We start from the raw sequence: 17,583 nt of genomic DNA, 5'->3' as shown, positions 1-17,583 counted from the left end.
AGAACCAATGTCACATTAAGAAGAAACAGTTAAGTCTATGTTAAACTCCAGTGCCTCTAGATTTATGTTATTCTATGTTAACCTCTAGTTCCAGCACAACAACAAACTGTACAAAATGGGGGGAAAGGGAATGAGTGAATCACTGATTTCAGGTACAGAGTTTCTGCTGAGAAAGCAGTATCCCTGGGCAGCCTCTTCCTTTCTCTCTCCAACTACTGGGCTGTTGCCATGACTCCTCCTGAACCGAAATTAGGGGTCAGGTTTGAGTTCATCTAGCAGCAGCAGGTTTCTTCTCAGGTTCTTTAACCATCAGCTATTTTCAATGCTGAGATGAAAGACAGTAGCCTCAGGAATAAAAACAATAGAAATCTTCAGCATTATCAAAGTAACAAGCAGTCCTGTAAATACTGCAGCAATGGCAATCGAGAAACTAAGTCCACAGAAATGAGTCAGAAAAGCAGAAGTGAGGAAACAGGACAGTGTGAGACAGACAAAGGGAAGTGATCAAAATAATCAAGCAGCAGTGCCAGCATAATTTTCATGGAGAAAGGAAAACAAATCACGGACAAGCGGGAGCAAAAAGCAAATGCCTCTTGATTCCAGTGCTTTTTTTGTTAGTTGTGATTGGAATTTGAATTTTTGTAAAACCACTGCATACAAAAGATGGTCTTTGGAGGCAGACTACCAGTTGTAAGCACAAGAAAATCAAAGCACATTCACTGCTGCACAGTTGCTCAAGCAGTGATGGGCTCATCCCTCCAACAGCAACACTCATCACCACCACCAAACAGCAGCAACCTTCCTGCTCAGTGACTGATAAGCTTTAACTAAACAAAGCTAACTAATAAAAATAGTTTAAAAATATACATAGTGGATGCTTTTTTTTCTTTGAATGAAAAGACCATTTTGTCCAAACGTAGCTTAGTTTCAATTTAAACTCTCAGAATGAATGCATGCAAACAATAAGCAAGATTCCTGCCATCGTGGTATCTTTGAGGGAATGAGACTAAAGTATGGAAACCTCTTAACCTCAAAGACAGGGTATTCAAAACTGTTCCTTATAATTTCCTTAGATAATCCTATCCTAATGCAGATCTTTCTGTACAAGATTTTGAGAAAAATATTAAAAACAAGCAAACCAACCAGAAAAACTAACATGTGTCTCCTCCATTACACTCCACTTGCACCCCACAGTCCCTCCCTCAACCTGCATCTGTTGTCTTCATTTAGACAATATTCTAAATATCCATTATTCCACTGTTCCATGACACCCAGCAACAACAGCCTCTGTTCTAATCAGTCCCTAGATGCTGCTACAATAAACATGATAAATAATTTTCTGCTCCTCTCACTCCAAATCCTCTCCTGCATTCACCAAGCAATTTTTTCCAAAAGAAAAAGAAATGCATATCTGTTTTAAATAGCAATAAATGTCTTCATAAATATTCAGAGGGCACTGGAAAACAGATGATTCCTCTGAATCAAATTTCACTCAGAAACAGGATCTAACATCCAACAGACACACGCCTTAGCATCATATTGATTGCTGCATAATCTTAATTACAAGTTTTTTCACTTAAATAAGTTATTTTCAAATATTTGTTGAAGTACTAGTGCATCACTAACATCTCTGATGGTCTGATGTGACAGATGTTTTCCCAGCTGCAGAGGTAAGTAAAAAGGCACAGATTAATATAAATAAGACTTAAGGTTAAACAATAAACTGAACAGCAAAATCTGAAAGTTCTTTGAGTAAAAGCACTGCTCCCCAGATCATGAGTTTCTTAAGCAGTTTTGCTTAGAAAGAGAGACAGAGTTTCTTAGCATGAACAAAAAACCTTCCTATATTTGCATTCAGCACAAAGTCAGCAACAAGCATCGCTGCTCACTGAACTTTCCATAATCTCATACTCCTCCCCTCCACTAAACCTCTTTCCAAAGTCTCAAATTAAACCGGCTGGCTGTAAACCAGCAGGGTGTCAAATTAAAGCACACTTTATTTTCAGAGGTCTCCACACTTTGCCGCTGACTTCCTGGCAGGAAGAGTCCCATTGCAGTGCAGAGCCCCAGCAGCAGGGAGCTCACAGAATTAAGTGCCAGTTGATATTACTTTGTTTTGCATTTACCACCCATGAGAATATTGTTCAAAGATCCAGTTATAAAGTCAGCATGGTAACATCCTTCTGACTAGACTGCCAAGCCACGGGGTGTGCTCTCACTGCACAAAACTCACCTTAAATGGTGGTGGTTTTTTAAGTCCTAGTGTGCTGGTGAAGCAACAGGATGCCTTTTTTCTTCAGAAAAGTCTTGCTTCTGTAGCTAAATTATGTTCCCTGAGTTTTAAACATCTGCAGCAATATACATTCATGGAAAGGAAGCTGTCCTGCTCCCCTATCACAACCTGAGTACCCACATTTACATTAGACAATCCACTCTCCTCCCTAAACATAAAATCACTCATTAATCATTCAAATTCTCAGCAACACAGTTTTAAAAGCTGATATTATTAGCTGTAGCAGACATGCTTTCCATTAAACTCACACCGACACCATCTCCTGGATTCCTGATCAGATTCAAGTGATACTAATTTCATAATAGAATTTATTTTAGTAAGAGCCTATAATACCTGAAAGCCAACAGAACAACCACTAAAGACTGTACTTAAAGTAAAATGAGGGAGGAAAAGTCCTGATCGCCCTCTCCCCCTCCCCCCCCCCCTCAAGGCAACAAACACGTTTTAGTGGGATGACCTTAGGAAAGGTCACCTCTCTCCCTCCAGTGGGGCAAACTATTTCTAAGAACTGTTTTGTGGGTTTTAACCCTCTCTTATTCCTCTATACAAATTCTGCAAGTCATGGAGACCTTCCCAGGTGTGTTTGTTGCAAGAATGCTTCACATCAGTCCCCACCAAAATATCCTGGCTTTACTACATGTACCCACTTGCACCTCTCTTCCTACCTTCTTAGTCTAGTATACAGCACCCATCCCCCAATTTCTTTACATCGATGTCTTTTTTCCATTTTGTTTAAAACCACAAAGCTCACAATTACTTTCCAGAAAACAGAAGTGCAGTATAAAACAACAAATAACAACAACAAAAAGCCTAACAACAAAAAAAAAAAAACCACTGGATCTTTCACGTTACTTTCCTTACTTTGCAGCTATAGGTTTTAGTATGTAGCTTTTATTTTAGCTTTTTTTTTTAATATATACTTCAAACACTTCAAAATACAGTGGCTTCAAATTGTAGAAGGCCTTTTCCAGTGGATCAAAAGTAGGCCTAGATAAAATAAATTTTAATTAAAAGCCATTTCTTTTGCTTTAATTATTATTTGTATTTGATATGAAGAAACATCATGCCCACGTAATGGAAGTATAGCATCGGATAGTATTCCTTTTTTTTTTAACTAAATGCAAGACATCATAGTATTTGCTCCTCTTAAAAATTCCATGTTTTACATTTCATTTCCAAACTGGGAATAAGCAAACCTTTAGAACATCCTCTCATACTAAGAATTATGGAAATATCTAGAAGACAAACACAAAGTACTACACACATTGTACCTCCTGTGACCACTGCCTGTCAGGATGTAACTATAAAGAGCTTACTCCAAAATGAAATCAAGAAAAGGTCACTCAGTATTCACGTGGTATTGGCAAATCACTCCCAATAAACTCCAACCTTTTCTACACTTAAAGCAAAAGCAAAGATGAAGTTACAATCTTCTTTGTTTACTAACAACTAAGCAAATTGTCAATACAGATCCATTGCACAGACTCACTCAAGAACCAATATTCTACCATAATTATTATTTTTTAATTTAGTATAGCAATTGATAGACACAGATGTTTTAAACTCCCTGTCTGTAGGCCACACCAACACAATTCCTGAAGCCAACAACTGTACCTATGAGAAACAACATAGATCAAATATATCTTAGCATAGCAAACTACAGTAGGATCTGAGAAATGTAAACCTTAGTCATTATTATGGAGACGAGTGAGAGTTTGAAAGAAACACCTATTTCAACATGTTAGAGTAATTCTGTATAATTCAACAGATTAAATATTGCAGACAATTACAGGCAATTAAACTTATAAACAGTTTAGGAAGCGACAGGAAATCAAAGTTCCAAACCAATTTTACATTATCCTTGAGTTTCACACAGAATATAATACAACAATCTAGTTTTGGAGTGACAAAATCTACACCTTGCCCCAAAAAAAAAAAAAAAAAAAAAAAAAAAAAAAAAAAAAAAAAATCTAAGCAGCTAAATCAAAATGCAATTTCAACATACTCCAGTTCAAAACAAAAGTTTTTTTCCAGCTCTTTCTATTTATTCAGTCTCATTAGAATTGTACTTCAGACAGTTATCTACCAAACTGATCTCCAGTTTCAAACAGAACATATAACATAGTTCAGTGAAGCAAGCAGCAAAACATCCATGGCAGAAGTAATCTATCTGCAATTGTTTCAAGTACTCTGCTCAGTGACATATACCAAGCAGGAAAGGTGTCAATATCTTTTTATAGCACCCAAAATGAAGTCCTCAGAGATGGAGGAAAAACTTCCACTCAGGAAGAAGTTTCACTGTATTTTAAAAAAAAAAACAAAACAGATACATCAAGTGTACTGGAGAATCCAAGTGACCTAGACAACAGATTTGATAACTCAACCTTCTGCATCACTAGAAGGAAACTTACAAGATACTATCTCGAATTCAAGCACCAAAGGACTGTGTTTAAGGAGCTTGGGTTCCACAGCCAGTGCCCACCCCCATCTTCAGGCCTGTCATTCAGTTTCTCCAGAGTTGATTCTACTGACCAGCCCACTGCGGTGATACCGAGGGACTTGAACTTAATCCCCAAGAAAAGACCCCCTGTGTCAGATGTAACAACCAAAGAGGAAAGCTGTGGCTGAGGACAATACAGATGAGTTACAATGTCTGCATTAACAGAACATCAATTGAAAACAAGTCTCTTCTGTCTCCAGAAGGCACTTAGATAGCATGGCCCCTGGCTACCACAGGATCTACCTTTCTCTCTCTAGTTTTGACCAGTCTCCAAACTGCAAAACTAAGTCACTATTGATGAAAATACATATTGCAGGGGGAAAAAATAACAGGAGCTTTTGAAGATGAAATAGTTTATAGTGTAAATTGCTTCACTGAAAATCTTCTGAAGTAGCAGTGTACATTAAACTCATATATGTACATATTTCCCAACTCCTCTCCATCCAACAGGGGCTTAGAAGAATAAGATAAGCAATACCAGTTACAACGATCATGCAATATTTGATACAAAACTGCACTACTGATGTACCCACTACTGCCTGCATCACAACTTGTGACACAGTTGGGAATCCCCTGTTTTCAGATGTTAATATTTAGGGTTTCATTTACAAGCCTAGCTCCACTTCAGATGAAGGAGAAATGAGGCAGCTTGAGAATCCAAATAACTCACATCACAATCAGATGGTCTTGAATACACTTCCTTCAACAGCCACCTCAACTCTACAAAAAGCTAGGCTGGCAGATATTCTTCCAAACTTCAAATTTTTTAAAAAAGCACAATAAATTAATAAAAAAAATACACTCTGAAGTCTCTGGCACACTAAAGTTGAAGTATTTTTTCTGTGCATCTCAACACAGTGCCTCCACACTGAACTAGAAACACTGAACAGCCTCACAGAGGAAGCTCGCAGTACAAAGCAAACCAACTATGAGCATGATTCATGCAATATCTTTGCATGAACTTAATTTAGACTTTGAGAAATCCTTTCTTTTGTTTTATTTGTTAAGATCAAAATAATTTTCACTTGCCTAATGAAGTTATGATTCTAATCCTTTTATAATGAAAGTAACCTATTACTGAACTGGTTTTTTTACTCAAATACAGCTACATTCATCTTTGGCAAAAACTAAGATGCTATTGGCAGAAATTTGCACTCTATAAAAAGAAAAACTTCCAGCTCCTGATATCATCTGGCTTTTAAAAGGAAATTAAATCATGCATTAAAATTGATAGAAAGAAATTTGGCAACTTACAAAATCCCTGAAAAACCTACTCTCTGTACCAAAACAAACACATTTTAGATCTTTGATGTAAAGGATTATTAGATCCTTTTTAAACTTATTTTCAGCTATTAGGACACAAAGTGATTACATAAATAAATATTATCTGGATTAAAATATCAGCATCTAATACTTGGAGCATATAAAAAGTACTCAGACAGCATTTTTTCTCTTTATATGTCAGCCAGGAGATTGCTAGACCTGCCATGGTATCATTGTGCCATAGCTCTTTAGCTAACCTATGTTCAATTCAATTAAAACTTCATAGCAATCACTACAGTTATCAATCACATCAAATTGCACTTAACAGTAAATTAGGAACCAGTGCAGATCACAAAGCATTAATACAATGTGTTGTCTCTGCAAGTAACAAACACTGAGAACCAGCCATCTTCTACATCAGCTAGAATGTCTCAGTAATTCAGACCTTACTGCATTTTAGAATACACATCAGAAATCCATTCCTGAGGTAATGAATTTGGCTCGTTAATAGAAAGCCTTCTGAGCACAGGACACCCAAAAGAGCAAGAAGATCCCATTGCATTCTACAAGCATCTAAGCACTGGGGTGGAAGAGAGGTATGTGTGTATGTAAAAAATCTGAACAGTCCTAACTACCACCCTATTGCTCTTCCTTAGGGAAAACACTCCAGCCTGTTGTTACTGCAATGCATGACTCCATGGCACACGTTGATATTGTTTCAATAATTAAAGCTCCTCAACAGAGCAAAAGATACCATGCAACTGAGATACTACAAAAGATGAATACTGGCTTCTTTACGAGCAACAGAATCTGTTAGCAAAGAGATTTAGTAGCAAATGAAAGAAAGGTCAGGCTAAAGAAAGACCATGCTATACAAAACCCTTTTGTAAACATTTCACTGTTTAACCAGTGATGAGTGGTTTGGTGAGCTGAGTTAAAAAGGGAAAAAAACCCAAAACCTGAAGAACTCATAAGTTTGCCTCCATGGGCAGGAATACCAACTTTCACAGTGCCATTTTTAATACTACTAGATGGTTTAATAATACTCATCAACCTCTACTGTATTTTCACAGTGCACGTGCATTGCCTTGGATCATTCTTTTCTCTCCAAAATATAACCCCAAAAACTCTCAGCAGAGCATGGGACATTAGGACCCAACCCTAAGCATATCTAATTGGTCCATGTGAGCAGATACCATCGCTGCATCCAAGAAATCAGGAGTATCAGGGTTTATGCTTCCCCCTTCCATCTCCCCATGAAAGATTCACTTTATCAAGGTCCACGATAAATCTAACAGCTACAGCTGTGTAGTTATATTGTAACATATATTCATATATCTAAAAGATAAAGTAACTCAACATTCAAGGTGTTAAAACATTGGTTTAGGTTTTACACATGCCATTAGCTGTCAACAATCTGCCCTTAATCCCTTTGAAACAAGAGGGGACAGAGGAAGAAGGAACCAAGACACTTTTATACCTTGAACCAGCAAGGGTATATTGGTGGGTAGTGGTGATGGAGGTCATAAAAGTTGCTGCAATATTCCTTAATTCTTAATTGCAATGTTTTAAAAAGGTTGGGCATGATCCTACAAAGTTAAGAAAATTATTTTTCTAAAGCTGAACCTTATTTTGGTCAGCCTAAGTTTGTTTTATGGTCTAGAAAATCTGGATTCAGAAGAAAAATGTTCTTAACTCAAAGATGGATCTGACAAGAATCACCTAATTAGCTCTGCTACATATATGCCACTGACAATTCATTTGATTTAATACAGAAAGAAGCATTTTTCAAGTGCTGCAAGTTCTGTAAATTCAAAGGCATCAAGGAAAATTATGGAAATTATTTCATCTATTTTTGTAGCTTTTCACCTTGGAGCTACAATAATACGACAAATGCTTCCTGTATGTGAACAATGAATAAATGTTTTTAATATCTGCAGGAGAGAGCTGGGAAGATCACAGTTTTTCCTACTTAGTAATGTGTTTCAAGAAAAGATCTGACAATTGAAAGGAATCACAGTAGCATATTTGTTTTTATGGATAAGCATACACTCAATTCACACTTTGCATTTTACACATAGAATGAGAGTCCTGCGAGATGAAAATGCTTGACTCAGGGGTGATATCACAGCTTCCCCATGCAGAAGCCTTGCACATGAGCAGCTTGAACATCCTGACGTCACTGGTTTAAAAGGATAACAGACACAGGACTTCTCTCTTTTGGCTGCTTTAATTACCCCGACAGGATGCTATGCCAGACTAGATGGTGCTTCTAGGTTCACTGTACTGTATGCATTTCTGATAAATGGGAAAAGAATAGATGACCTGGCAGAAGGCTCAGACAATAACATGTGATTTACAGGACATGAATGCAGCTACTCTAAGATTTATCTGACAGCCCTCTCCGATAGTGGACTGTTGAGTATCCGATGGAATGATTTCTAGTCTGGAAAGTCTGCTGCTGAGTAGCCATACACATTATTTATTTATTAGATGTTTTGGGTTGAAACCATTTTTAAATGATGCACTTCACAATGCTCAGCCATAAATTTAGTTTTAAGCCCTAGAAGGGAGGTAGTGTTATTGGAATGTGTGTCAGACTGAATTAGGATGAGCAACACAACGCTTTTATAAAGCGGCCTTGAATGCAACGTCGATTCTTTCAAAAATGATATTAATGTCAAATAAGCAGGAACACTTTGCAGTAATATCAAATGAAGGATTTCTTTATGTTTTGATAGATTTATATAAATGTAAGTATACACAGAGACACATCCCGAAATGTAGGGTGTCTATCAAAAAACACAACTATTTTTCTCTTAGAAAAAGCCTTTTGTCTATATCTCAAACCACCTGTTTCTCCTTTTTGCCTTGTGTTCAACACCAAACATTGAATCAACATTTAAACATAAAACGAAATACTCAAGCAAGTCTTTTACCATATGCCTAAATATCTGAATTTTAAAGATGAGAAGAAATAAACCAAGTGTCACAAGCAGACTCTCAGACTGGTATCTTCTGAAATTTTTGTAAATCACTTCACCTGGGAAAGAGCTTTATTTTCACAATTCTGTGAAAAAAATTACTAGTGAAATATTATTACACCACTTTGCACTTCTGAGAAAGAAAAAATACATTACAGGCACAAATCTAAATAAGTGTCACAAATATTTCAGACAACTCAGAAAAGGGATCCAAGTGCTTACATCACATATATAATGTTTAAAATAAATTTTCAGAAAGAGGCTAAAATAAAAAAAGCTAAGACATTAATCACAGCAATCTTTCAATTTCATAAAATGATGGCTGACAAATTTGTGAAGTTTTAAATCAAATTTGCAGATACTTACTTTGTAACTATGCCACATTATTTATGTGATTAAAAACTAGTTTTTGACCTGATCTTTTGATCTTTGGCACTTCATCCTCTCCATCTCTTCTTAAAAATTAATTAAAATTTTAGCAATAGGATATCATTTCACTTCCCAGCCTATCTTGCTTCCCCCCAAAAAAAAGAAAAAAGAAAAAAAAAGAAGAGGGGGAAAAAAAAAAAAAATCAATCAAGCTCAACCCCATCTCCTCCCAGTATCTGTAAAATGTCGGCTTGAAATTCAATTTCATATCTCTCAAGCTTTCATGTCGCAAAAAGACAGTTCACTTCTTAACAAAATAAATCACTTCTGTGATTGCCACGCTGACCTCTTTGAATTAGGAAAATTCAAAGTGAAAAATGTAATTATCACCGCAGAACAATCTGTATACATCTGGAGCTAATTTTAGATTCATTTCTCACATCATTTTTCATATTCTGCCAAAAATTACAACTGCTGTGTAACTTTAAAAAGACTTGGAGGTCTTTGTGACTTTACTGGTTTATTTCTGTATTTCACAAAGAGCAACCTCAGTCTCTGCAACTTGCACTGCTAAGCAATCACGATATCCTCAATTTGATTAGATTAGCATTAAGTGGCATTGTGACACACATGACAAATAGATGCATTAGAGCACGTCATTTGTTCCTTATCCTTTCCACTTCCCAAAACCAAACAAGTGACGTACAGTACAGAGCACAACATGATTTTTAAAAAGATTAGATTACCCTCCCCAAAAAAGAAGGAAAGGTCAGCAACTGATTATTGGTTCAGACAGCACAGATACGAAAAAATAGTTTTAAGAACGGTAATACCAAGGTGTACGAGAGATATTTAATACTCAGATTAGTCTAATCTGAGTTTAAAATCAATTAGTTTAATTGACAAATAAACAGTAAAACTTGTATATGGATTTCTTGGTAGCAAAGAGTATTTTCTAATTTATATTAGCAGCAATTTCATATTCTAGAAAAATGTCCATGTCCACACTGCCACATGGGAAATAACCACCTCTAAATCCCAAGTGATTCCATACGGAATAGAATATTCCTTTCAGGGTAAAAATATATTATATTTCCTGAGGAAGATGAAAAACTAGATTAGCAAAGTTCTAGATACATTCATTAATAAGCTCACTACAAAACATAACTACTCTTCACTAGTTCATTGTAAAATCTATTAGGTGTAATCTCCAGAAGTAATTGTTCTTATTGCACTTTATTGACAATGAAGACTATCGATTTTTCACACCTTCTATGATTCTTTCATTTGTATTCATGAAATGTCCATCAGCACACTCTAAATAAATTTGGCAATACAGGCACTAGAACGAATAAATCGATGTGAAGAAACATTAATTTTGCATTATCCTTATTCGTCAGGCAAGCAAACCATAAGGGCTGTAAATGAAGGTCAAAGGTTTTGAAATGGGTCAGAACCCTTGACCTCTAGACCAATACCATTCCCATTAAAAAAGGCTATTTTAAAGTTTTAAGTAGGGGAATTTACTACCAGAAAGGTATCATTTTTAAGGCACCAAAGAAAGGCTCAATAAAACCAGTCTTTCACTTCATTACAAAAAAGGAAGCAAGAAACCCAAAAAGAAAATCCAGTTAATACAGCATACACAATTTTAGGAAAGCTCTTCAGGGTATGGCTCTCCTTTAACCGCAGGAATAGGTAATTCTCAGGTTCTTAAATATCTAAAATCACTTTGCTTTTGGGAATGTAGAATTCTCTAAAAAGCTCACCACCAGGGTTGCTTGCTTAAATATTTCTCAGATTCTTAGCACTTGTCAAATCAATTAAGAATGACAGGATTTCAAAAATATTTATCACTCATTTCATAACCTCTACACAAAAGGAAAAATTCTATTCATCCCAAAGGATTCAGTGTGTCAAGATGCAGAAATCAATCTGTTTCTTTAACCTTAATATTTTATTGATCCTATTTTATCTTACAAAAATGACTGCATAGAATTAATTTGGCATGCCACCACTATGTAGATGTAAGGTAACATATAAACTTTAGTATTTTCTCTATCCAACTAAAGAAACAGAATTATTATTATTATTTCTTAAAATCAAAAGGCCTTGATCGTTTTACCTGTTACACATAAGCTGAAATTTACAGGCAAATCTGAAGTAAATTTTTAACTGTAATTTCCATTGTGCTCAAAGACAACATTTCAGACAATGTTGTTACTTAAACCTCACCTGAGAGCAAAGCAGCATCACCAGCTCCACAACTGAACTGCTGGATTTCATGCAGACAAGACCTACAGAAGGAAAAAATGGCATATATAAACACAGGTTTAGGTGGCACTACCTATTTCAAACTGGCACAAACTATTTCAAACTGCAACAGATTAAATAATTTTGAGAAAAGAAGACATAAATTCTCATACCCCTTCCAGTTCAATTCTGTACTTTATCAGCATAGAAACAAAAGTATGTATGAGAGGGTGACCATCAATTCCATGCCTCGCATCTAAAGAGGCAGCTAATAATAATACATTACCTCTATTACTCACAGTTTCATAAATGTTTGTATGTCAAAATGATCAGAAGTGTGGTTAACATATGTTATATTAATCCACTGTATCTACATTTTGCTATTTCTTGAAGGATTGGGTCATTATATATGCAGAGAAGGGAAATGGCTTTATGACCTTTGCTTTCTCCACTGCGCCTTCTCCTTTCAGCCCCCAGCTATCAATCAAGTTTCCATTTTGTTTCATGGCAGCAGACATCCCAAACACTCTTATTAGTACTTTGACCCTTAACCCCACACTAAACCTTAGCAGAAGTGCAAGCAGTAACCTATTATATATTCTCAATTGTTTATAAACTCATTTGACTATTATTATCATTCGTATTGGCATGTTTTGAGTTTGCCTATAACTGGTTTTTAGGTCCAAAAATTTATTTCATGTGGGTTTGTTTTGGGGAGTTTTTTTGATTTTTTTTTTTTGTGTGTGTGTATCTAGATATACACGTGCAATGAGTTTCCTGGCTTTTTTTTTTTTGGTTATCCAATCTATGAAGTACTCATCTCTCCATATATCTAATCTATACTACAGTCAAAGTACTTTGAAACCAGATTATCTTTTATCTTCAGAAAAGAAAAAATATAACTAAATGGGGTATTCACCTCTCTGGCAAATAAAGCTTTAAGAAAAATATCTTTACTGTTATACCTACTAAATGAATGAAATAGTTTGATCACAAGGCACATTCCATTAAAATGTTTATCAGCTAAAGTGATGCCCACATACATAATCAAAAGCAGAATCCCATCTTTTTCAGTGTTACACAGGACAATGCAAACACTTCCTGCCACTTCTTCCTACCCCAAAAGGTAGGTAAGCTAAATTCCTAAACTAAAGAAATTTAATTTCAGTGAATTTTAATGAAGTCTCAATTCTAAATCAGCAGTCCTCAGTAAAAGACTGATCAGTGTTTGATTCTGTGTTTCTGGCACTGCTAACCACATTCAGCACTACATACATGCATGGTTTAATCCATAAAACAAGTATTTTCAAAAATGTTCTTTTTAAAAAGAACTTTAATTCCCCCAGAAGCAACTAGATCTGTTAGTGCAAATATAGCTCAAAAATCAGCTTATATGATATAACCAAATTATGAGACAACTGAAAAACTGGTGTTCACTACTGAATTCAGTGTTCCAACAAACATGATTTTCTGAACTGAGAACACGAACTTCTGCAATGCAGAACTGAGCCTCATTTTTAAACTCACCAGCAGAAAGAAAACCATCATCTCAAGCTCAATCATTTTAAGCCAACATCAGAAAAAGCCACAACTGTTGCTGTGCACCTGGATCTTCACCTCAGAAGTACCAGAGAACCCTTCTCAATAGTGCTAATGTAATCCTCTTACCTGTACCATTGCCTTCCAATTAGGAATCAAAAAGCCAGAAGCAGATTCACATGCAAGAGACACACCAGAACATGTGCTGCTGACATAGCTCCCAAAAGCCCTGCTATTACAACACCAGAGTAAAAATGCAAGGTCTTTAACCTTCTACATTGTACCCTATTCTTTGGTTTGAAGGGTTGACCCTGATACCAAGGTTTCTCTTTAAGGCTCACATTTCATATAACAGCTTCTATAGGAAGCTGGAAGAATTTAACAATTAATGAACAGACAACAGTAGATGGCCCCACATAATGAGATACAAGAAACGATGAGATGAAATGAGACGAGATGGAGAAAAAGAGGTAACAGAGATGGCAAAGATGGAGGAAATGACAGTGACTTCAGAGGACTAAAGAAAGAAGGAACAGGAGGCCATGAAATTAAGTGAGCAATGTGGGAAGGCAGAAAATAAAAAACTTCTAAAGCAGAGCCAGCAGAAAAAAAATTCAGAAATTTTAAGTCTCCAAGGTAAAACAAAGCAGACATCAAAACCCTGTTTTTTTTTCAAATGGAAACTTACTTGTACCTTCTATCAGCAACTCCTGTCCATGGCTGCCCAAAAGAGTCCGAGAAAGAAAGGGAGCAAAATCCACAAAAATCTCTCTCAGAAGTGGGGCAGCTTTTTCCAAAGCATGTTCAAGCCTGTCTGTAATACTAAGAGAGAGACATATCTGATTAACAAAAAATGGAGGAAGTGGCAGAAATTTTGTAGAAAGAACAATAGTTTCTGGCAATGTTTAAGTGATATATGTGTAAATGAGAAGAAATCAATACTCCAACACTCATATTTTCCCAAGCCTTTATTACATATTGAACATTAGCAGAACAACACTTGTAAGTGCTGTAAGTGGAACCAGAGTATCAGCTGTAGTATCAAAAATGTGAGCCCCAGAACAGCTGTTCAGATGTTCAGCTGGAGAAGTTACCTCATGCTTGAAGCAGAATCCTCAGGCACTGAAGAGACTGTAGGGACAGATGGCAATTTGGAATTAGATGATCCCCTCCCTGTAAGAGAAAGTAATAAATAAAAGAAAATATAAGAAAACATGCCAGAGGTTGAGATAACTGGATCAGAAATGAAAGCCTCGAACTCAACCTCTGAGAAACCATGGTTTTTCAAGTGTGTGAGTTTACCTTTTCACCTCTCTGTACCTCAGCCTTCCCTTGCCATAAGTCTCCTATTTACATACATTCATATTTACCAAGTATGACATGGCAAGCTTGTTAATTTTCCTTCAGCATTAACAGAAAGTAACTGAAGGAAGCTTTGCCTTTTGCCTTGCCAGGGAAGGCAGAGAGTCATCTCTTCTGGCCTTCTAAGTCACCATTCTCTCTGAACAAATGGAAGAACACTAACAACCTGAAGCAGTGAATACAAATTATGTCCTACACTGTTAATACTCCTGTGGTGTACTAATATATACTAATCACTAATGTACCCAAATAAAGCTAAATGAAATTTCTCCTTGTTACTGGAAATGTTCACCCAATTTCAAGTAACTTGCACAAAAAAACTTGAATTTTTGTCTACAATTAAAACATATTTGGGTCAAAATGAAACAGCTTACAAAATGAGTGTGTGTTCTCAGCCTGGCTTAAATTTTTGCTACACTAGGACTGTGACAAAGAGAGCTGCAGTCAAATCCTTCACTGCACTGCCAGCATCATTAGCATTATGGCAGTGGTATAACCTCATTTATGAGTTAACTTTGCTGCATCAACTATTCAAAGGTTGGTAGGGAAGACTGGATCATTTATGTATCCTATCCTTACCAAAAAAGAAAGAAGCCCAATAGTGTTATGTCAAATTGACACTACATGGCTCTCATCAGCAGAGTAGGAATCTGTAAATTCTAAATTCTGCTGTTCAGTATATAAGGAGAAATACAGCCTCAATACTGCAGTATGGATTGGTATTAGCAATGATGAAGAGGGGGCAAAGCAAGACAGCCAGAGATTTCACAGATATTTGCTGCCAGGATAGGAATGGTGTCTCACAAATCTTGCATTGCATTCCAAACTACAGAGAGGAATGAATCTTAGCAGACAGATTTCTGTGCGTTTCCCAAGAGAATAACTGCTTCTAGTCCATCTGCAATCCTATCTCTTTCCAACCTTAGACCCTGTCCTATTCTCTTTCCTCTCACCTCACCAGTTTCAGATTCTAATGCTGCTGGAAAAGGGAGAAGGAAAAAAAAGCATGAAAGAAAAGAGTTTAATCATTTCAGTTCTCACATCTTCCTTAGCAAAGACATGACCCTTTTCAGAACTATAACTTTAGAAAAATTCCTGATCACCCCATCTACACTGAAGTGAGATCAGTTAAATGCAGCCTGGCTGGAAATAAACTGCAAAGATCTAGGAAGTGATCACCAAACTTTTCAACTTTTCAACAGTACTTGACTGAAGTGGAACAGATTTATTAAAAGATGGCAAAGATTGAATATCCGTGAGATATTCAGTTTATTTCTCCTGTCAAATCGAAAACTTCTGCTCCAAAACACTGGCACACAGGGCTTTCCCCCAGAAATACTGAGAGTTTGTGTTGGGTTTTTTTTTTCTATTTGGGGAAAAAGGCTTTCTCTAATCTTGCTTCAAAGACAACATAAAACCTCATAATTCAAACTAATGCATCAAAATGGTGGAAACTGTTGATCTTATTTATTTCTTCATAGGTAGGAGATATCTTTGTGAATGTGATTCCCTTACACACTCATGAAGTCAACATGAAGCTCTTATTTTGACTTTCATATGGGAAGACCAGGTCAGAAAGAACTTTTGAGTATGACATACAAAGGGAAGGACAAGACAGGGGGCAACAAAGAGCTGAAATGAAGATGGAATCCAAATCTTCTGGGTGTAATTTCCTAAATAATTTATCTAACAAAGGCAAAGCCAAGGTACATTTCTGAAAATTTCAATAATGATGTCTAGATTTTCCAAATATTTCAGTATTTTCATGGATATACTTCCATTTCTTTAAGATCTAGTTTTATGCAGTCAAACCATAAAAAAATACTTTGAGCATTCCCAAATGAAAAATCAGTAACACAATTTGCCAAAATTAAAACATCGTCTCCTGAATGAAAAATACAAAACTAAGCCCACAGAAGGCAACAAACCACATGATTCAGCTCCAGCTGTCTGTGGGGTACTTAATATCTTTTTGTTTTACACACATAGATTTGCACATCAGTCTGCACAATAGGCTGCACGCTGAATTAAAACTTGGAAAAAATTATTTCACTAACTTTTATAGTTAATTAATTTCACTAGATTTCTCAGCTTTGTCCCTAAAGCCCAACATCCCTATTCTCATTAAAAAGTCCCTCTGACTTGAAAAAATTCTTAAATTGGTGCCCAGTGGTAGATTTAAGCCCATACACTGCCCATAAGGGGAAATGAGCACACAGAGCTGGGTAGCTTCACAGAATGCAAACCTGAAATGGCAACCAAAGCTTTAAAAATAAGCAAGTCCTCTCAACACTGGGATTGCATAAGCAGAATGTCTTGTTATCTAAATACTTGCATGCTTTCTTCTACATCTAAAACCTGTGACCAGTAATCCACCAATTATTTAGTATGTTAAAAATTCAAAAGCACAGGACAGCTACAGTCCCACCATAGTCCATGCACAGCAAAATCAAGGATCACATTATCAGAGAGTGAAATCAGACTTCAACAATGCAGCATGAGTTTTACAATTAAATAAGAAAAAGTAATTCAATGCAACATTTAGGCCACAAACAAAATGAAGGAAAAAGCCCAAAAAATTCAAGTGAACCACTTGCAGGGACAATATAAAGGCCTTAACAGCCTTCACAAGGCTAACAAGGAGACAAACAACAAAACACCCAAGTTACCCTGGACTGAGTCTGTTTCATTACGTAGGATGGGTGGAGTTTTTTGTTTGGTTTTCTGGTTTTACACACTGGTAGAAATGGCAAGAATGAGAATTAAAGAAAATCAATGGCAACACAGATAGGACATGATGGTTTTTGTCTTCTAGAAATCAAAACAAATTGCACACAACAGATCAGGTATGAATGCAAAACTCCACCAAGTTTAAGTTAAAATCAACTTTTAAATATAGACATAAGAGAAAAAGCACTGATAATTTGTATTTGACAACAGCACAAGGCAGGCACCTACATAAACTGATATTCTTTTTGAAGAATATGTAAGTATATTTATGGCATGAATTTCTGCATGCT

At 36.2% G+C, this 17,583-nt stretch overlaps 1 protein-coding gene across 7 annotated transcripts in view; it reads right to left on the bottom strand.

The window, feature by feature from the left end:
* Positions 1-17,583, bottom strand: part of LRBA (LPS responsive beige-like anchor protein) — a 388,894-nt gene that overhangs the window by 268,901 nt on the left and 102,410 nt on the right. For 4 of the 7 annotated variants that reach the window (XM_071753673.1, XM_071753675.1, XM_071753677.1 and 1 more), the window contains 3 exons: positions 14,296-14,374; positions 13,896-14,023; positions 11,645-11,706 (listed from right to left, as the gene is read on the bottom strand). In XM_071753673.1, the coding sequence (XP_071609774.1) occupies positions 11,645-11,706; positions 13,896-14,023; positions 14,296-14,374 (269 nt within the window). Of the gene's footprint in view, positions 1-11,644; positions 11,707-13,889; positions 14,024-14,295; positions 14,375-17,583 lie in introns of all 7 variants that reach the window. The other 3 variants (XM_071753672.1, XM_071753674.1, XM_071753676.1) reach the window with 1 other exon arrangement.

This window comes from Heliangelus exortis, chromosome 10 (genome assembly GCF_036169615.1).
Source record: "Heliangelus exortis chromosome 10, bHelExo1.hap1, whole genome shotgun sequence".
Taxonomy (NCBI): domain Eukaryota; kingdom Metazoa; phylum Chordata; class Aves; order Apodiformes; family Trochilidae; genus Heliangelus; species Heliangelus exortis.
The sequence above is the reverse complement of the archived record's forward strand: the minus strand, read 5'-3'. Positions and strand labels throughout refer to the sequence as shown.